This window comes from Macaca fascicularis, chromosome X (assembly GCF_037993035.2).
Source record: "Macaca fascicularis isolate 582-1 chromosome X, T2T-MFA8v1.1".
Taxonomy (NCBI): Eukaryota; Metazoa; Chordata; class Mammalia; order Primates; family Cercopithecidae; genus Macaca; species Macaca fascicularis.
Window position 1 is genome coordinate 124,825,036 of NC_088395.1, and position 22,045 is coordinate 124,847,080.

At 46.1% G+C, this 22,045-nt stretch overlaps 1 protein-coding gene across 4 annotated transcripts in view; it reads left to right on the forward strand.

Annotated features, from left to right (window-relative positions):
* Window positions 1–228: 228 nt before the first annotated feature.
* DOCK11 (dedicator of cytokinesis 11) overlaps window positions 229–22,045 on the forward strand; it is a 190,581-nt gene continuing 168,764 nt past the window's right edge. For all 4 annotated transcript variants that reach the window (XM_005594441.5, XM_005594442.5, XM_074029891.1 and 1 more), the window contains exon 1: window positions 229–467. In XM_005594441.5, coding sequence (XP_005594498.3) covers window positions 366–467 — 102 coding nt within the window. In that variant the 5' untranslated portion in view covers window positions 229–365. The remainder of the gene's footprint in view (window positions 468–22,045) is intronic.

The following is a 22,045-nucleotide window of genomic DNA, read 5'->3' on the forward strand; positions in this document are numbered from 1 at the left end:
CCCTCCCCCTCTACACACCCTTCCCCATCGGACACACCCTCCTGCTTCGGCTGGTGGCGATCGGAGCTCGGGCCCTCTAGGGGAGGGAGCTGCCGCCGCCGACGCGGTGGGGCAGGACAGTGAGCGGGCGAAGCGAGCGAGAAAAGGAGGGAAGGAGAGAACGAGGGAGGAGCAGCGGGTGGGAGGTGGGAGGGAGGAGCAGCGTGAGCCGCGCCGCCGCCGAGCTGCGATGTGGCTGGCCGGCCGGCGAGTAAACAGAGGGAGCAGCAGCGGCCGCGGCCGCCGCGGGCCGGGGCAGTGAGTCCGCCCGCTCGTCCGCCAGCCGAGGTCGGCCAGCCCGCCGAGACTCGCCCGCTGCCGCTGCCATGGCCGAAGTGCGCAAATTCACCAAACGGCTCAGCAAGCCTGGCACGGCGGCTGAGCTCCGGCAGAGCGTGTCTGAGGCCGTGCGGGGCTCCGTGGTGCTGGTGAGTGGCCGGGGGACGGGGCATCCCGGGGGACGCGCTCCAGGCGGGAGCGACGCGGGAAGGGGCAGGAACGGCGCCAGTGCGGCCGCCCGGTGCGCCGCGCGCTCTCTTTCTCCGCTCCAGTAAGTTTTCGCACCGGTAGCCGCCGGCCGGGGTCCGAGTCCCAGGCGCCCGCTGACAGCGCTCCGGCCGCCCGGCACGGCGGAGGCGTGCGCCGGGATGGAAGCGGACTATCAAAGCCGGGCTCGGACGGCTGCGGAGGAGGCGGAGGGGGAGGCGGGGGCTCCCACCCGGTGTCGGGGCCGGGGGTGTGAGCTAAAGAGCTGACCTCACGCTGCTCTGGACTCCGCACAAAGAGCCGGGGATAGGGGCAGAACGAGATCCCGATCGCCTCCTGCGAGCACCTGAGGCAGCCTAGGCGGAAGGATGCGATGAGCGTTTGGCACACACACTCTCGCGCGCACACACACACACCGTGTACACAAAAAAGAACCCCACCCAGAAAGCCCCGGGCGCCCAAGCTCGGGCGGGCGGTGAGAACAGAGGAAGCAGAGCGACTTCCTCCTGCAACTGGGGAGAGAGAGGGTGGCGATGGGTTTTGAAGGGGTGCTGCTGCGGAGGGAGGGCATTAGAAACAACGGGGTTCCACGACAGAGTGGGCGCGGGGTCATCTACCGCAGGGAGAGGGTGTCCCTCGGAGACCCGCGAGCGCTCCAGAGGCAAGGGGAAGGTGCCGTGGGGATTTGGGGGGAGACTGGGTGTGTCAGTCCAGGGATGGAGGACCTGGGGTCAGAGCTCCCCAGCTCGGTACTGGGGGATGGGGATTCGAAAGCGCGCTGACTCCCTGGGAACCCTCCCGGAGCACCCTCAGCCTTACCCGGATTGTCTGACTCCGGAGAAAGGCGAAAGGGTGCTAACTGGCACTTGCCCCTTCTCTTGTTTTCAAGACACTCGTTGCCAGTTTCCTGGACAAGCGAACAAACCCTGAATAAGATATCGGACTGATTAATTTGTGTTTGTTTTGTTACTTTGTTTTTTGTTGTTGTTTTTGTTTTTGTTTGTTTTTGTCTCCCTCAGCTCCATTTTACAGCGAGTCGTTTACTGTGTTTAAGTTTCACCGTTTAAGAGAGGGCTCTTTTTGTTAAAACAACTTGTCATCGGAAGGGAACTTCACAGCTTTTCCTTGTAATTTTTCTGTTGATCTTGTAGAATCAGCAATAAAACCCAACATTAAAGGGAGGCCAGGGGCTTGATCCCAACAGTGGAGAAAGTTGACATTGGTGGGAGTTCTGGAGGAGAATCAAAGGTAAACTATGTACCTTTGAGATAAAGATCTGATCCCTAATAGCTACAACTGTGCAACCCTAAATGACTTTAAAGAAATCTCTTTATTGTGGCTGGACCCTTGAAAGTTTAATTCTGCTGTTTAGTGGAGCTAAATCCAGACCTTTAATGTTATTTTAATGGACTTGGCTTATTGTGTGTTTCAGTCTGATTTTGGAGTGAGGACCTGTTGAGGTCAGATTGGAGCCTTGCCTGTCACCACAGCCAGTTAAGAGAGGAAGGCAAGCTGTGTGCAGAGCATTTATACCAGGGCTCTCATCTTGGGCGATTGTTAACAAGTGATTCAATCTACCTAGCAGAGAACACTTTCCTAAATTCGGAGAAAAAAACAAAAACAAAACAACAACAACAACAACAATAAAACTTCCTTGAGCAGGGTTGGCGGCCTTCTACCACAACACGCGAAGAAAGTCGTAGGTAGACAGATTTCTCAAGAGAATAAATGGGACTAAGAAAACTTCCACTGGGATTTGATCAGCGCTTGACCTGCCACCCTAGCAGCAAAAAGTTAACATTAGCGTTCTTTCCCATGTTTTTAGGTTTTCAAAAGAATTTTGTGCATTGCAGATTCAGCGGCTCCTTCCTAACCATTGATTCTATGGCAAAGCAGAAAAAAACTGTTACTGGCAGAAGTCTCTTCTAGGAGACGCTGGCAGTGGCCATGGTTCCCTTGTCAGCCCAGCTTACTTGGGACCAAGGCCATTGATTTTTACCATTTACACCAGGCAATGCAGAGGAATATTTACTCATTACTCTAGTATGTGAAACATTGAGATTTTGGGAGTGAGGCAGAACAGATTCTAGTAATCTAACTCAATGAATATCTATTGAGCCCTTACAACGTGCCAGATACAATGCTAGATGCTCTATAATTACGAGAATGCAAATGATCTTTTTCTTCATTTGTTTTCATTAGTTACAATCTGGGTTGGTTGTGTGTATGGGAATGTCTTTGTCAATAGGACACCCAGATTAGGCACACAAATCAACTTTAGATTCTTCATAGAGCCTTAGCGAATGCTATTTGTAAGCAGTTTAGTCAATGAAAAAATAAGGAAATAGTTCTTACATGGAGTGTATGCTCCTAAATGACTCTCTCTCACAAAGAGCTGTTAACCAAAGTTAGTAAAACCACGAGTGGCTGGAGAGTGAGGGGACCATGTTGCAGCTGCTGCCATAACTTCTGATTCTTTTAAGGGACAGCTGAGGTAGGATTTACACTTGTGCTATAAACCCAAGATACTCACGTTGGGGCTTCAATATGAGATAGAGCCATTACAGCAGCAAGTCAAGCTTTCCTCTGGTGTATCTCTTGTTAGAACGTGGAAAACCCACCAAGCTGTACAAATATACAGTATTTCCTGTTTAGGTTTTTTTTTTTTTTTTTTTTTTTAAGGATTTTAGAATTACACCCTTATTGGCCCATTGCTAATTTCATTCAGTGTTTCCTCACTGTTCGAAAAATTCAGAAGGCTGGGCCTGGGCTATATATATAGCATGTTGTTGCACATTCAAACTGTTACTCAGTTATTAGTACTTCCACGAATGTATTAACTAACTACATAATAAAGCAGACAGAGAGACTGTACCACTGTTACTGCATTTTCCTGTAAGTTCAGCATTTTTACGAAGGTCAGTTTTAACCCAGGGAAAGGGATAATTACAGAATCATCATTGAGAGATTTCTCAAGAGGGGATTGGGGAGAAACATTATAACCTGAGAGTGTCTGTGATTAAGAGAGAAGTGTTTACATATATACATGTTTAAAATGCAGAGTTTTAAATTTTTAAATTGATTTTGTTGTAATTCAGGATGTAGCTACTGGTGCCGCAGGGGAACAAAGGCATTTTGCTAAACATGTTGTATGATGGCTGCCCTTTAGAGAAGCCACTTTATCAGCCTGGAAGAGTCGCCTAGTAGCTGTTTAAATACTGTTTACTGCTGAGCTTACCCTCAATTCCTTGTGCGCCAAAGGATCGGGAAAGAGTTGCTAGATATTAGGGGTTGTAGCCCTTGCAGGCGCCGTAATGCACGCAGCGTCCCCTGGCTGGCATCAGCCAGATTTCGTTCAGTAGCTCCAGTAGAGAAAAGCTCTCCAGAAGCTGAGAATGGCTGAAAAGCGTCTGCAGCTGTTGACTCCCCCAACCCGCTGCTCACAACTACCTTAGCATGGAATGTTTGTTATGTTTGCATTTAGGGAAGCACTGAAAACGGAACCACTCCTCTGCTCACTCTTCCCAAGGGAATTTGTGGAAAGTAGGTAATATAGGACAAAACCCACAGCCTCATCTGTAAGGAGGTGAGAACAATACAGAATAAAAGCCGGTTTCAACTTGGGCTTCTTGACCAAGCCTTTCCAGTTCAGAGGCTCTCAGTGAACTAAGCTCTCAATAAACTGAGGGTCAGGAAAGTTAACCAGAGTATTGGCACCTAAACATAAAATAGTCTCGCTACTGGAGGTTAGTAGGGCCCAGAGCAAGCCAGTCCACCAGGATCTGTACAAAAGACCGGTGCAGGTTGCTGTGAAGCCAGAGAGGCCTCCTTGCTGAACCCTTGTTTAAGTACCAAATAGGAAAATTTGTTTTCTAAGACTAACATGTTAAAAAATTCTCTGGATTGAGTCTTTTTCTATTCTGATCGTCAGTGAACCTTTGTTATTTAAGCTTTCATTGCTTTTTTTTTTTTTTTTTTTAGACGGAGGCTCCCTCTGTTGCCCAGACTGGAGTGCAGTGGTGATCTCCGCTCACTGCAAGCTCCACCTCTCGGGTTCACGCCATTCTCCTGCCTCAGCCTCCCGAGTAGCTGGGACTACAGGCGCCCGCCACCTCACCCGGCTAATTTTTTTGTATTTTTAGTAGAGACGGGGTTTCACCGTGATAGCCAGGATGGCCTCTATCTCCTGACCTCGTGATCCACCCACCTCGGCCTCTCAAAGTGCTGGGATTACAGGCATGAGCCACTTCCCTTGGCCGCACAACCTTTAAATAATTTTTTTTCATTTATCAGTATCTTATTAACATTTTTTGACGTCAATAAATACAAATCTATATAATCATATTTAATGACTGCCTACATTTTCATTATGGGTGTATCACAGGTAATTATCATTTATTGTTTGATATTTTGATAATTTTTCTAATTTTGTGCTGTTATAAACATGAACTATAAAGGTAAATAGCTATATGTCTTTCTTTACTTTTAAATTTAAATTAATTAAAAGTAATCATACCCAGGTGTGGTGGCTCACGCCTATAATCTCAGTACTTTGGGAGGCTTAGGCAGGCATATCACCTGAGGACAGGAGTTCGAGACCAGCCTGGCCAACATGACACAACCCCGTCTCTACGTAAAAAAAATACAAAAATTAGCCAAGTGTCATGGTGCATGCCTGTAGTCCCAGCTATTCAGGAGGCTGAGGCAGGAGAATTGCTTGAACCCAGGAGGTAGAGGTTGCGGTGATCTGAGATCCCATCACTGCACTCCAGCCGAGGTGACAGAGCAAGACTCCGACTCAAAAAAAAGTAATAATAATAATCAGTTTCCAAATTTCACTTGCCACAGTTCAAGTGCTCAATAGCCACATATGGCTAGTGGCTACTATATTGGACAGTGCAGATATAGAGCATTACCATCAGTACCTGAGTGAATGTCTTTGAGAAGGCATTTTCAAAATTGCCAGATTGTTCCCTTAGGATAAATTCTAGCAGTGGACTTGCTTGCTCAAAGATTACACTGTATACATTTTTAGTATTAAAAATTCCTCTTATGTACTGTTAAATTGCTCTACAGAAAGTAGCTTCAGTTTATTTTTTTACCAGGAGAGTGTGAGGGTGTTCATTTTCTCTCTCCCATGCCAACGCTTGTTAGTAGTATTTTAAAATTTTTTGCAGTTTGATAGGAAATAAATGGTACATCACTGTTCTAATTTGCATTTCTTTGATTACCCTTAAAGTTGAACAGTTTTTCATGTTGATTGGCCTTTCATAGTTCTTCTATTGAGGCTTGAATGAATCTTCTTACAGACTTATTTCCTCATATGTGATTCTTGCAATACAGTCTCCATCCCCCAAGATTCTGTTTTGCTACGTCTGGGGTGGGGCCTGCATCTGTATTCTTTTAAATGACCCCAGGTAATTTTTATGTGCCCAGAAACACTCATCTAGACCGTTTGTCCACTCAAGGCAGGAATGTCCTTTCCACCCACCCCTGACAAATGATTATTTAGCTTCTCCTTAAACACCCCTGCCTGTTAGAGGGCTATGTTAGAAAAGGTTCTTGGGTCGAAATTTACTGTGTAAATTTCACCATGGGCTAGACCTAGCTCTGCTGTTGGAGCCACACATGATTGCTTCCTTCCTCTTTCGCATAACAACCTCTCAAATATTTAGAGACAGCCACCATGTCATTTTTAAATTCACTCTTCACAAGGCCAAAGAGGCTTCATTTCTTTCCTTTGTTCCCCACATGACTTGCTTTCAAGATTCTGCATATCATGGTCATCCTGTTTGGGCTCTTTTCCAAGTTTTCTGTGTCCTACTTTAAGATGTGAGAGACAGAGCATAAGCTAGAGGATCAGATCTGGTCTTGAATCCAACATCTGTCACCTGCCTGAATTGTGAACAGAGGCAAGTAACCTGGTCTCATTTTCCTTATCTGTGAAATGGGGATAAATAGTAGTACCTCCCTTGTGGAGTTCTTGGGAATAACGAAGGTAACATATGGAAAGTTTCTAATGTATAAGTGATTCATGAAGGTTAAAAAAAGAGATCTGGTGAAAAAAAACCAAACAGTATTCCAGAAGGATCTGCCACTGAATATAGTCGGGGAGGGGGCAATGTTTTGTATCAATTCTGGGTGTGAGCCAAGAAGCCAGGGGCTGTGTATGCATTTTTATTCCCAGCCCAGCCCCTCACACAGTGCCTGGAGTGCAGTAGATTCTTAGGTATTTTGTGAAAATACACTGCCAACCTTGGGTACGATGGACTCATTGTTGGGAGAAGAGCCTGGAGGCCAGGAAATGACTTAAAATACGTTAATATAGTTCTGGAGAGAGATAACAAAGGCTTTTTTTTTTGAGATGGAGTTTCACTCTTGTCGCCCAGGCTGGTTTGCAATGGCTTGATCTCAGCTCACTGCAACCTCTGCCTCCTGGGTTCAAGCGATTCTCCTGCCTCAGCCTCCCAAGTAGCTGGGATTACAGGTGCGTGCCACCATGTCCCAGATAATTTTTTGTATTTTTAGTAGAGGCAGGGTTTTACCATGTTGGCCAGGGTGGTCTCGAACTCCTGACCTCAGGTGATCCACCCACCTCGGCTTCCCAAAGTGCCGGGATCATAGGCCTGAGCCACTGTGCCAGGCGAACAAAGGCTTTTAACTGAGGCAATTACAATGGAGATAAGGGAGAAGACATAAGAAATATTGTGCTGAGAAAATCAACAGGATTTGGTGATTCTTAAAAGGGAAGGAGAAGGGGGAGGAAGAAACAGGAAGAGCGGAGGTGGAGTCAAGATAATTTTGAGGTTTCTCAGCTTGGGTGAACTGAAGGAAAAGCAAGTTTGTTGATAGGGGAAGGGAAAAGAAAATGAGCAACTTCTATTTGAGAGGGTTGTCAGGGCAAAGCCAGGTTACAGTTAAGCAAGACGGTGGCTGAGCATATAAGGTTGTCTTTTGGCAAAGGACTAGGGTTCTTGAGGGCAGAGGTGGGAAGTGTTTCAAGTGGGTTCAGGAAGGAGAGGAAGAGCCAGGAAAAGGCCAGGGCTGAGTGGACGGAGATGAGATTGTAGGTGAGATTAGCTGATTGAAGAGGTTTGCACCTTTGGGGGTGATTAGGGAAGTGGGAGGCAGGGTGTGGAGAAATGATCTGGAGGCCAGCCCCAGACTTCCAGTTAGAATGGGGATGGGAAGTGAGTTCACTCCTTGGGCAGATCGCACTCTGGGGTGGGTCTGAGCAGCAGTTGCCCTAGAGGAGGAGGGGGTCAATGAGGGGTTGACTTCCTGCTCAGGTGCTCAGGAAGAAGTTAATAGGATAGTTCCTGCTTTTTTTTTTTTTTTTTTTTTTTTTTTGAGACGGAGTCTCGCTGTGTCGCCCAGGCTGGAGTGCAGTGGCCGGATCTCAGCTCACTGCAAGCTCTGTCTCCTGGGTTTTTACGCCATTCTCCTGCCTCAGCCTCCCAAGTAGTCGGGACTACAGGCGCCCGCCACCTCGCCCGGCTAGTTTTTTGTATTTTTTAGTAGAGACGGGGTTTCACCGTGTTAGCCAGGATGGTCTCGAACTCCTGACCTCGTGATCCGCCCGTCTCGGCCTCCCAAAGTGCTGGGATTACAGGCTTGAGCCACTGAGTTCCTGCTTTTAAGGGAGACTAGAGGTATGCAAATAACCTAGAGGAGATAGAAGCCAGATAGGAGGCCAGTGGTCAGTGGTTTCCAGTCTTCACCCCATCTCCGACCCCCACCCCAACCCCCAGTGCTCTCTCTTGAGATCCTTAACATTTTTCAAGACTTTTGTCCTTTTTGGGTTTGACAAGGTTAAATAGGCCTTTACTAATGAACATTGTTCTGTCTGTGGCATTTCCCACATTTATTTGACCACAGACCCTGCTCCGCTTCCCCGGCTTTTTATGGAAAGTGGAGAGCAAATGGTAATGTCTAACAGGCTGAGAAATTCCTATATAGTGTGCCTGTGTAACTAACTCATCTTGGCATTCTCTTACTTGACCTCTGTGGATTGCAAGCAGTGGTTGCTACTTTCCCATGCTCCACTTCAAGAACCACCCTTGCTGTTCAGTTCAGAGGAGTAATTCACCTGATTGTGCTTTCTCTTGAGCTGTAGAACTGTCAGCAAGGCATGTTGAAAGTTTATTAGTCTTTTTAAAGAATTTGTTTATCATGGAAGGGGAGGCCAAAACTACATGAGGGTATAGCGCGAGCCATTTCTTCTTTTCTGTAAATCCTAAGGGTACTTAGAATACGTTTCTCTTTGAGATTTACACCTCTTGGTTTAATTTTTATCAGACATGCAGAGGAGTTGGTGGGTAACATTAGCCTGCCGTTTATATCAGCCTACAGCCAGATGCCTTTTTGATTCCTTGCAGGACCCCACCCTGGACGCTCCCAGATCAGTAGCTTGAATGGAGCAAAGAGACAGCCTCAGTTAGCTGTCATTGCCTGTAAGCTTGTGCTTCAGAGCAAAGTGGTTAAGAGAGTAGGCTCTGGAAGCATGCTGCCCAGGTTCATAGTTCAGCCGCAGATGACCTTGGGCCAATTATTTAACCTTCCTGGGCAGTGGTAACCCCCCTCAGGAGCTTGTTGAAAGGCTTGAATGAGTTATTTTTTTTTGTTTTGTTTTGTTTTTTGAAACGGGGTCTCGCTCTGTCACCCAGGCTGGAGTGCAGGGACACAAACTTGGTTCACTGTAACCTCCGCCTTCTGGGTTCAAGCGATCCTTCCACCTCAGCCTCCCTAGTAGCTGGGACTACAGGTGTGCACCACCACTGCCCGGCTAATTTTTGTGTTTTTAGTATAGAGACAGGGTTTCACCATGTTGATCAGGTTGGTCTCGAACTCCTGACCTCAAATGATCCGCTTGCCTCGGACTCCCAAAGTGCTGGGATTACAGGCGTGAGATACCATGCCCAGCCTTGAATGAGTTATTATAGTATTAATGTATACTATTTAAAGCACTTCGAGCGGGGTTTGGCAATTGTTAAGTACTGGTGACTGCTGGCTGGCATTATCATCCCCAGGCTTTATGGTGGGCAAGATACGTCTTTTGTGTATGTATTACAAGTCAGCAGACAGAAAAGTTACCTGGAAGAGAGGAAGCAGATACCCTTGCTTTAATTCCTTGCTCCAGATGATGCCCCAAAGGGGTGAGCCACATGGCTGAGCCAAGAATCATACCCTTCGTGGAAGAACAAGCCGGCAGACCCCTCTGCACGAGGTTCTTGCCAATACCCGTTCCAGTCTGACTTAGTCATACCGAAAAGCGTAGTGGATGGGAGCAAGGGTTCTGGGTTTTTGGCATTTTCCACCTTCACACCAGTTTAATGAGTGAGTGGGAAGGCTGGTCCTCAAGTGGGGAGAAGCGCTCTGTCCTGTGCCTGGGCCGGAAGGCTCTCCAGACTGGGGAAACTGTACCTGTGGCCTTTGGCAGAAGCACTTACCTTTATGCCAGCCTGTTCAGTGTGATTTATGCAAAGGGGTGAATAGAAGAGAATTGAGATCTGTGTGGAAAAACAGAGCTTGGATATGCCTACCTTTCCCTTTCAAACCTTCGCTGACGCCGGGCACGTTAGCTTACACCTGTAATCCCAGCCCTTTGGGAGGCTGAGCTGGGAGGATTGCTTGAGCCTGGGAGTTCCAGGCCAGCCTGGGAAATACAGGGAGACCCCCATCTTTACAGAATTAAAACAAAAATGAGCCAGGCATGGTGGCACATGCATGTAGTCCAGCTACCTGAGAGACTGAAGTGGGAGGATTCCTTCAGCCCAGGAGTTCGAGGCTGTAGTGAGCCTTGATTGTGCCACTGTACTCCAACTTGGGTGACAGACTGAGACGCTGTCTCAAAACAAAACAAAACAAAACAAACAAAAAACCCCAAAAACCCAAAAACCTTTATTGATATCAGTTTCACTCTTAATCCTCACATTTAATAGTAAAGTGAATATTGAAATTCAAATACTTTTTTAAAATTCTATTTTGGGGCTGAGCGCTTTGGCTCACACCTGTAATCCCAGCACTTTGGGAGGCCGAGGCGGGTGGATCACTTGAGGTCAGGAGTTTGAGACCAGCCTGGCCAACATGGTGAAACCCTGTCTCTACCAAAAATATAAAAATTAGCTGGGCATGGTGGTGCACGCCTGTAATCCCAGCTACTTGGGAGGCTGAGGCATGAGAATCGCTTGAACCTGGGAGGCAGAGGTTGCAGTGAGCTGAGATCCTGCCACTGCACTCCAGCCTGGGTGACAGAGTGAGGCTGTCGGAAAAAAACAGAACAAAAAAATTATATTTCAGAAACATACTTTTTAATAGGAAACTTTAAAACTTAAAGCTCTCTTGAGAAATTATTCTTTTATATTGGGCTATTCTGGTTTTGTGGTAGCAGCATAAGTTCTGTTAAGGATAGTGTGGGGCTGGGCATGATGGCTAGTGCCTAAAATCCCAGCATTTTGGCAGACTGAGGCAGGAGGATTGTTTGAGGCCAGGAGTTCAAGACCATCCTGGGCAACAGAGTGAGACCCCCATCTCTACCAAAAAATAAAAAGAATACTGCGCACTGGTTCCTAGCAGAGTCAATACAGTGGAAAACATGCCGACTGCTCCAGCTCCACGTGGTTCATCTTTTGTCTCTGTACAGCCTCGCACAATCGTGCCTAAATTTGCTATTAATGATTTCCTGCCATTCTTCTCCACTTTTATTGCCTATTGAGTTTATTGTTCATGGGAAGTTATGTGCTTTTGCCTTTTTTGACTTCTGTTGGATTGTGTATATGTTTCAAGCTGCTAAGAAATGTTAGAAGATATTCTGATACTTCAGCTTTCCCATCGCATTGCTTTCCCTAATGACTGGAAATATTTTACTGGGTAAGATTTAACTGAGAAGTCAAGTGTTCTTCCAAGTCTCTGAGACAGAACATCTTTATTTGAAGTGTTTCGGTGAAGTGTGTCAGAAGGCTGGGGAATTCTTTTGTATAAGACTTCTTTTTTTTTTTTTCCCCCGGAGACAGAGTCTTGCTCTGTCACCCAGGCTGGAGTACAGTGGTGCAGTCACAGCTTACTGCAACCTCCGCCTCCTGCGTTCAAGCGATCCTCCTGCTTCAGCCTCCCAAGTAGCTGGGATTACAGGAGCCCATCACCGTGCCCGGCTAATTTTTGTATTTTTAGTAGAGACGGGGTTTCACCATGTTGGCCACGCTGGTCTCGAACTCCTGACCTCAGGTGATCCATCCACCATGGCCTCCCAAGGTGCTGGAATTACAGGCATGAGCCACCGTGCCCAGCCCATTTTTTAAATGATGACAAGACCTTGAGATTTTTTATAGCCGAAATCTTAAGAAGAGTTAAAAATGCTGTTATATCTATCTGTGACCTCATAGGTCTACAGGTCACTACTAAACACATATCACATAGTCATCACCCCTCTTCTGTAAGTGGGGAAACGGAGGCATGGTTTTCAGTGGGGCAGGCCATGGGTTATTTATATTAATGAAATGACAGAGCAGGTAATAAACTCCAGGTGTCCTGATTCCTTTGGAGTAACCATGTGAAGCAGCACTAGAGGGATGCCAGATTCCACAGTCGATCAGGTGGAGGAAGCTCTTTCTATGTGGTTTTGGTGATGATCTCGCTCTACTGGGAAACAGTGTTTATTTCTAAACAAGGTTAGGTCTCCTTAGTGGGAAAGTAGGAGGTGAGGGCAAAAAAAAAAAAAAAAAAAAAAAAAAAGAGGGATGGGGTTGTTATTGAGAAATGTGGGCAAGATCAGTATAGATTTCTCCTTGCCAAAGTAAGCCTAAGGATTTTGAGAACTGTTTGCAATTGGCCATTCTTCCTTACTTTGCTATTTGAATAACTATATGGAAAAAAAATATCCAGAACACTGGCTCTGCAGAAGTACCTGGGATCATTTTCATGGAACTGTTTTTATGATTTTTTTTCAAGGGGGTGAGTGCTGTCCAAAAATAACAACATATATATTTCTCTCCATGCCTTTTATATTAATAGTTTAGTTTTCCCACTTGAGAAACTGCCAGCTTTATTCCTTGCAGGGCCTGTTGTCACAGTGTTCATGGTGTGAATGGAAGAGTGCTGTTGGCATGGCCAGTTTACTTTCATAGGTGAACACGTTCCTAATGCTTCAGTACATTAAATAGTTTCCTAGAGATCTGAAGGAGGGAATGCCACCTTCCAAGGTACCTACCTTCCCACCAAGAAAGAACTTAAGTCCAAGAAGGTTCTAAATCAACCGGTGCATACATGGAACTGAATCGTTATTTGAAAGCTCACAGGGGCCAGTAGCTCTCGTTGTGTCCAGCCGAGTGTTTATGGCATGCTCTACAGCTTGTGGAGCAAAGAAAGCCCTCCCTGCTAACTTGACCCTGGGGAGACTTGCTCCTCTACTCCTAGTGACCGACATGACCACTTGCAAGGGAACTTGGCCTCCGTCTGTCCCTTCCAAATGATCTGGCAGAATTCTCATCGGGAGAGCCAGAAGAAAATTCCATAAGGCTTCTCGCTTCAGTTCTGTAATAACAAACCCAGCTCCCTCTCCCTGCCTGCCCTGCTTCCTTTGCTCAGTACTGCCCCAGGCTCAGAGACATCCGGGAGTCTCATACTCAGAGCCCAGGTTCTTCAAGTCCATAGGCTGCTGGTTCTGCCCTGCCTTTAGAATCCATTTTCGGTCACTGGATTTGGGTCTTCTTCCTTGCCCCCTTGTGTCATTGTCTCACTCACTATATCTCTGTCTGGGCTCCCCTAGCCTGTCCATAGCTAACCCCCTGCCTCAGTTTTCTGGCTAATGGCTCAGTTCCTCTAGGAGTGAGTTCTTGTCTTGTTGCTGGCCTTCCTGAGGAGGGATGCCTTACCCTCACCAGGACCATATGACTGAACCCAGCACAGTGGAACTGTGGATTGAAGGGGTGAGTTTCTCTCTTTCTTTTTTTTTTTTTTTCTGGAGACAGAGTCTTCCCAGGCTGGAGTGCAGTGGCGCAATTTCGGCTCACTGAAACCTCTGCCTCCCGTGTTCAAGTGTTTCTCCTGCCTCAGCCTCCCGAGTAGCTGGGACTACAGGTGTGCACCACCACTCCTGGCTAATTTTTTGTATTTTTAGTAGAGACGGGGTTTTACCATGTTGGTCAGGCTGGTCCCGAACTCCTGACCTCAAGTGTTCCACCTGCCTCGGCCTCCCAAAGTGCTGGGATTATAGGCGTGAGCCACTGCACCTGGCCTGGAGGGGTGAGTTTCTGCTTAGAGAACTCAAAGGAGGCAAAGTGCCTGGGATGATGCAGTCCAGCAGGTGGCCCTGTTGAGGACTGGACTAGCTTTATGGTCTGTTAGTTTCCTATTGCCACTGTAACAAATTGCCACAAACTTAGTATCTTAACACAGATTTATTCCAGTTCTAGAGATCAGAAGGCCAAAATTGTTTCACTGAGCTAAAGCCAAGGTGTCCAAAAAGCCTCACTTCCTCCAGAAGCTGTAGGGGAGAATCCATTGCCTGGTCTCTTCCAGCTTCTAGAGGATGTCCACATTCCTTGGCTCATGGCCTCTTCCTCCATCCTCAAACCAACAATGACTGGTCGAGTCTTTCTCACATCCTATCAGTCTCACACTGCTTCTGTCATTATATCTCCTTCTCTGACACCAACTCTCTTGCCTCCCTCTTTGACTTATAAGGACCTTGGTTCCACCTTGGTAATCTAGGATAATTGCCCCGTCTCCAAACCCTTAATTTAATCATGCCTGCAAAGTCCTCTTTGCCAGGTAAGTTCCACAGATTAAGATGGGACCATCATTGAGGAACCATTACCCTGCCTATCATGCAAGATGTCACCCAAGTTTGAGGAATGATGGAATCCTGGGGTCAGATGGGTTCCCAACACAGGTCCTGACATTACAGTGGAGGAGGAACAGGGATCTGGCAAACAGCCAGGTGCAGAAGTCTTGATAGAATTCAAATGAGGAAGCACAATCCCTTTTGCGAATTTTGGCTGAAAGAAAGCAATACAGGTCTGCAGTCTGCAATTTCAATTTGCATGTTTTCTTAAATTCTTCATAACTAAATGTCTTTACTCACACAGGACTCCCTGAGCCTGGAGTTCTTATGGTGGGCACTGCTTTCAGACTTGAGGTGTTTTAGGATACAAGCTGGCCAGACATTTTGTGGGCATTTAGCCAGCTCAGGCCTATGGAATTTTCCACCTTCAGTTAAAGAAAAGAGCAAAAAGGTAGGGATGTGTGGGGGTGTGTGGACGTATGTGTGTGGCGAGGGGGTCAGCGGGGAGGTGTTTAAAAGAGAAAGCAATGGTTTCACATCACATAAAATAACTCTTTGGCGACAAGTCCCAAGATGCCTCTCATATGTCCTGTGTAAAGAGATGCTTTGCCCAGCCTCAAGGTCAAGTTAGACTGGGCATGGTCCTTCTGCATTTTCAAGGTAATCACAGAATCCCTTCCCAGAAATGGCTTTCTAAAACGCATGATTGGAGAAGCAGAAGGAAGGACTGGAAAATGTCTCTGAGTTCTTTCTGGTTTCATGATGATTTCAATTAAAAGAAAAATGGAAACTTCCCCTCTCTACCACATCTAGTCACTGCCATCTTAGAGACACATACCACAAAAGTTTCCTGGCTGGTCACATTTGCATCAGCCCTCCTCACACTGGCCAGTATGATGTCCATGATGGGTCTGATGGCACAGAGCTTTGCTGTCCTGAAGAAGCACTCTACCGTAGATGTGGATTGCATTTCCTATTTTTACATTGGTTCTAATTGGCCACAGCCATATTTCTCCCAGGCCCAGCCTATCTTTTTTCAGGCCTCTGGCTAAGTGACCTGGCTGTAATGCACTGAAAATCGTTATAGAAAAGGTTGGGGAAACTCACAGATTTTGTTTGAAAATCTGTAGAGACAAAATACACATTCACCATCTTCACTTTTCTCATGTTCTATTTTTTCTTTATTTCCTCCTCAATAGGAAAAGAGTTTCAATTCTCCTTATAAGCCATCTCAGGGTAAATATTCAGATGTTTTCAATGGGATTGTGTTATACCATTTTTTGAATGTACTTATCTACAATGAATATCTACTACTTATTAAATGTGAAAGGATATTAACTGGAGTACTATTTAAGTCTTTTTTAGAAAATGGTGTTCATTTTCTGTAAATTGTGGGTTTATTCTCTTCAACTGGCTTATTTTGTTTTGCTGATTTACTACTTCCTGCTTTGGAGTTTCTCCTTTTCTCTATTGTCTCTCAGCTGAACTTCACTGAGGCTTCTGGGTACTGTGCTAAGTTAGGTCAACGAGCTTCAAGACAGAGTTGACGCCTAGGAACCCTGAAACCTCTGGGGCTGTGTTATGCAGCAGAAGGAACTAGAAAGGAGGGCGTTGCTGGAGAGTGAGCTAGAGAGAGAGAAAGTTGTGCTGAGCTGTGAAAGATGGGTCCCCTAACTGAGGGAGAAGACAGATACCGTCATTCAGTGCATGCTCAAATCCCAAGGGAAATGCTTGTGAACTGTTGCTTGAAGAGAAGCAGAGAATCTATTTCCGCTTATTTCTTTTCTTTTTTTTTTTTTTTTTTGAGAAGGAGTCTCACTGTCTCACTCTGTCGCCCAGGCTGGAGTGCAGTGGCGCCATCTTGGCTCACTGCAACCACTGCCTCCGGGATTCAAGCGATTCTCCTGCCTCAGCCTCCTGAGTAGCTGTGACTATAGGTGCACGCCGCCGTGCGTATATTTTAGTAGAGACAGGGTTTCACTGTGTTGCCCAGGCTGGTCACGAACTCCTGAGCTCAGACAATCCACCTGCCTTGGCCTCCCAAAATGCTGGGATTATAGCGTGAGCCACCATGCTCTGCTCCGCTGATTTCTTTTTAACAGATCAAACCTACTTAGGACAAGGAGGTAGGGGGAATGGTGGAAGGCAAGACCAGGGCTTAATCTCAGGAAACTGAAGGATTAAAAAGGGGCAAAAGGAAGGTATTTTTTTCCATTACAAAGACCAAGAGACCAGAGATTAAAATATTAACAATATTTAATGAGTGCAGCCGTATATTTTTAGATTCAGACAGGAGGAAATCAAGTCCTTTAGAAATAGTGCTTGATAAATGAAACAGTTTTGTCTGGCACCAAAGGGGTGAGTAGATACTTATTCAGGGGCTGGAGACAGTGCATATACTGTCAACTTGCATAATTCAGTAGTTAAGGAATTGAGAAGATACTTGTATGCCATTCAGCATATAGGATAGTTGGAACATAGTCATTCTCCAACTTCAATGGAGATCAGAGACACATGACCATCAGATACCCATAGGGGCCAGATTTCTGTTGGGAGCCCAGGGTAGAGGGACTCAGGTGCTAGGTCTGCCTGCCCTCCTTTCTTCCATCCTAGCCTCTACCAGGGTAGAAGGGGAGCAACAGCTCATGCCTCTGCCAGACCCATGTTTCTCAAGGCAGCAAACCCTGCTTGACAGGAATGGTGGCCATAGAGGCTGCCACTCTGAGCCCTTGTGACTTTCTATGAGAGCGGCCCCCACTAGGACTGGCTTCCTCTTACTGACTACATTTTCTTTCTTGCAAGCTACTGTCTTTCCCTTTCCACCTTCTACTATTCTCTAGCTGCTTTCCCCTCATTCTGATGTTCCTCAACTGCTGCTCCTGGTGTTCGCCTCTGCACTGCCACCTACCAGGGAACTCTTCTGTGGATCTGGCTGCCTGATCCAGCCCCTTGGCTTCTCCCTTCTACCATGCCCAGGGAACCATTCTTTGACTGGCCACACTCCTTCTCTCCCCTTCTCATCTTTTTCTCACCTCTTCTTTATCTCCTCTGTTTGGCTAAGAAGTGTGCTTTGTGGCACAGAGCCATCACTGTGTTTATTTTTTTTAAACCTTTTCTTTAGCCAAGGATGGAAAATTCCAAAGGCCTGAGCTAGTGATGGCTGGATGCCTTTTCTGGAAATCCAATGGCCTGGGTGCCAAGGGAATGTTGTGGAGCTACACATCTGGCAAGGTTGTCCCCTAAAATGTCCTGGCTTTGGATTTAGTTCCATCTGAAAGAAGGGGAGGTTCTATCTGGAATTACGGAATCAGAATGAAGAGTTAGCTAGGTGTGGTGGCACACGCCTGTGGTTCCAGCTACTCGGGAGGCTGAAGCAGGAGGATCACTTGAACCCACTTCAAGGCTATGGTGAACTATGAGTACACCATTGTACTCCAGCCTGGGTGACAGAGCGAGACCTTGTCTCAAATTTAAAAGAAAAATGAAAAGTTTTTGAAATTATGTAATTATAACCCCAGAGCCCAGTTTATGTCACTGTTTTTTTCTGCTGGGTTTAATTGGGAAAGAGTGGCCTTTGACTTAGTAGATCTTTCAAAAGTGAAACCTTTTGCATGAGAGTCAGAGTTCTTGCAGCTCAGTTTAATCATGATTTTGCTTCATTGGGGTTATCATTTGGCAGTGGCCAGGCACACTTCAGAGCACCTGGAGTGGGCCTCGTGGGGGAGCAGCAGCATCCTTCCAGTTGTTACCAGGTGCTGTTGAGTAGGCCTACCCCACCTTCATGTTTCTTGCCCCCTCCCTGGAGAAATAATGATATGGTTTGGCTGTGTCCCAATCCAAAAATCTCATCTTGAATTGTAATCCCCATAATCCCCACGTCAATGGTGGGAACAAGTGGAGGTAATTGGACCATGGGGGCAGTTTCCCATGTGCTGTTCTGGTGATAGTGAATGAGTCTCACGTGTATCTGATGGTTTTATAAACGTCTGACCTTTCCCCTGCCTGCACTCACTCCATCCTGCCACCCTGTGAAGAGGGTGCCTGCTTCTCCTTTGCCTTCTACCATGATTGTAAGTTTCCTGAGGCCTCCCCATCAATGCTGAACTGTGAGTCAATTAAACCTCTTTCCTTTATAAATTACCCAGTCTCGGACAGTTCTTTATTAGGAGTATGAAAATGGACTAATACGAATAAGTTGGCTAGAGTTTTGTCCACACATCCCTGAGGGCTGAAACAAGTCAGAGTTGACCACCTTGATGGTAAGCAAAAAGTTATTGTCTTGAAATATCTAGAAACTGTGCCATTCTGCTACCTCTTGGGAGGGTGGGGGAGATTAACAAAATACCCAAAACCATAAAAATGCCAACTCTGTCTGCACTGGCTTCACGTTGCCATAAACACCCAGATTTCCTAGAGGGGCCTTCATGGCCCTTCATGTCCACCAGTAAGGCCCATCCCACCTTTGAAGTTTCTTCTCCCACCACATCCCTTCCTTTGCCCCGTAGTCTGGCCACATTGAACCATCACACTTTTTCAAACACATTCTATAGTTTCTCACTTACATACCTTTGTGCATGCTGACTCCTCATCCAGGGATGCCCTTACAACCCCTTCCCTGCTAAAGGGAGTCCTATCTGTCCTTCGCGGCTTAGGTCAAATGGCCATCTTCTCCATGGCCACCATATTTGGAGCTAATTGCTCCTTCTGCAGACTTACAGCCTCTTACTAGTTGCATTGGCTTCCTGTGGCTGCTGTAACAAATTACCATAAATTGGGTGGCCTAAAACAAGTTTGTTCTCTAACAGATCTAGAGGCCAGACGTCTGAAATAAGTATCATTAGGCCTCACTCCTTCAGGAGATTTTAGGAAAGGATCATTTATTGCCTCTTTCAGCTCTGGTAGCTATAAGCATTCCTTGGCTTGTGGTTGCATCACTCCAATCTCTGCCTCTGTGGTCACATTGCCTCCTCCTTGGTCTGTTTCAGATCTCCCGCTGCCTCTTTCTTGTCGAGATACTTGTGATGGCATTTAGGGTCCCCCCCAATAATCCAGGATGTGCTCGTCATCTCAAGATCCTTAATTTATTTCATTTTGTTTTGTTTTTTTTTTGAGATGGAGTTTCGCTCTTGTTGCCCAGGCTGAAGTGCAATGGCACAATCTCAGCTCACTGCAACCACCACCTCTCGAGTTCAAGCGATTCTTCTGCCTCAGCCTCCCGAGTAGCTGGGATTACAGGCATGCACCATCATGCCTGGCTAATTTTGTATTTTTAGTAGAGACGGGATTTCTCCATGTTGGTCAGGTGGGTCTCGAACTCCTGACCTCAGGTGATCTGCCTGCCTCAGCCTCCCAAAGTGCTGGGATTATAGGCGTGAGCCACCACGCCCAGCCAATTTATTTCACATCTGTAAAGACCCTTTGGCCATATACCATTTGCAGGTTCCAGGGATTAGGATGGGGGGAGGCATTTTTTCAGCCTGTGCATTAGTTCTTAGGTTTTAGACAGGATTGATGTCAGTACTTTCATTTTAAAGAGGATTGATTTCATTAGGCCTCCTAACAATAGTTGTTGATAGCTTCTCTATTGTATTAGAATGTAAATACCTTAAGGGGCTGGTAGGAGACTAGAAAGCTATTGCTTAGTAGTCAGTGCCAGAGGGCCCCGCAATTCTTCTGACAATCTGTGTTACCTTGGGCAGACTGTTTGACTTTTGGGGGATCTCTTTTGCTCATTGGTAAACATTGGAAGAATAACATGAACATCTGTGGGCCTTGCAAAGATGTTTATAATAGCAAAAACACCCAAAAAAGTTTACCTAAATGTTCAAAAGTAAGGATTTGGGCAACTATGTGTATATACATTCTTACACCAGAAAACTGTGCAGTCCTTAAAATGACTTTTTTCTTTCTTTCTTTTTTTTTTGAGATGGAGTCTCGCTCTGTCCCCCAGGCTGGAGTGCAGTGGCGCGATTTCAGCTCACTGCAAGCTCCGCCTCCCGGGTTCATGCCATTCTCCTGCCTCAGCCTCCCGAGTAGCTGGGACTACAGGCGCCCGCCACCACACCTGGCTAATTTTGTTTTGTATTTTTAGTAGAGATGGGGTTTCACCATGTTAGCCAGGATGGTCTTGATCTCCTGACCTCGTGATCCACCTGCCTCGGCCTTCCAAAGTGCTGTGATTACAGGCGTAAGCCACTGCGCCCAGCCTCTTCTCTTCTCTTTTCTTTCCTTCTTCTTTCTTTCTCTCACCTCCTCTCTCACACTCACTCTGTTGCCCAGGCGGGAGTGCAGCTGCACGATCTTTGCTCACTGCACCCTTCCCCCACTGAGTTCAAGCAGTTCTCCTGCCTCAGCCTCCCTAGTAGCTGGGAGTGCACTACCATGCCCAGCTAATTTTTGTATTTCTGGTAGAGATGGGATTTTGCCATGTTGGCCAGGCTGGTCTCGAACTCCTGACCTCAAATGATCTGCCCACCTCAGCCTCCCAAAGTGCTGGGATTACAGACATGAGCCACCACACCCGGCTGACATCTATATTTATTATTGACAGTGGTAAAAAATTTACATTATGAAATGGCATGCAAAGTGTGATCCTATTTTTGTAAAATAATACATATATGATATATGTGAATTTACTTACCTAATCGCTCTGTGCCTCGTTTTCTTCATCTGTAAAATGTATATAATGATAGTCCTGACCTCAGAGGGTTGTTGTTGTAAGGTATGAGTAAAATAAGACATTGAAGCATGAAGAACAATGCCTAGCACATAGAGAAGCACTAAATAAATGTAGCTATTAGTATTATTGTTATATTCAAAACAACATTCCCAAAGGATGTTGTATGTTGATAACATATGTGTATATATAATATATATGTGTGTGTATAATATTAAGAGTGCTGGATGGGCACACTGGCTCACACCTGTAATCCTAGTGACTCAGGAGGCTAAGGTAGGAGGATCATGTGAGCCCAGGAGTTCGAGACCAGGCTGGGCAACATAACCAGACCCCTGTCTCTTAAAATAATAACAATAATAAAATTAGCTGGGCATGGTGGTGCGTGCCTGTAGTCCTAGCTACTTGTGAGTCTGAGGCAAGAGGATTGCTTAAACCCAGGAGTTTGGGGTTACAGTGAGCTATGATCGTGCCACTGCACTCCAGCATGGGTGACAGAGTGAGACCCTGTCTCAAAAAAAGAGAAAAGGCCGGGTGCGGTGACTCACGCCTGTAATCCTAGCACTTTGGGAGGCCGAGGCGGGCAGATTATGAGGTCAGGAGATGGAGACCATCCTGGCTAACACAGTGAAACCCTGTCTCTACTAAAAAAAATACAAAAAATTAGCCAGGCATGGTGGCGGGCGCCTGTAGTCCCAGCTACTCAGGAGGCTGAGGCAGGAGAATGGTGTGAACCCAGGAGGTAGAGCTTGCAGTGAGCCGAGATTGCGCCATTGTACTCCAGTCTGGCCGACAGAGTGAGACTCCATCTCAATAAATGAATGAATGAATGAATGAATAAATGAATGCATGAGTGCCTATCTTGGATGGTGGGAATATGTTATGAGGAAATTTTATTTTTGCTTTAAAAACATTTGTTCATTTATTTTACTCTGAACATTATTATTTTTATAAACAGAAAATGTAGCGTTCAAGATAAGAACCATACTTTCAGGATTTCTAGATTTATGTGACACACATGCGTGTGCACACACAACATACGGTCTCTATAATTAGCTATTATT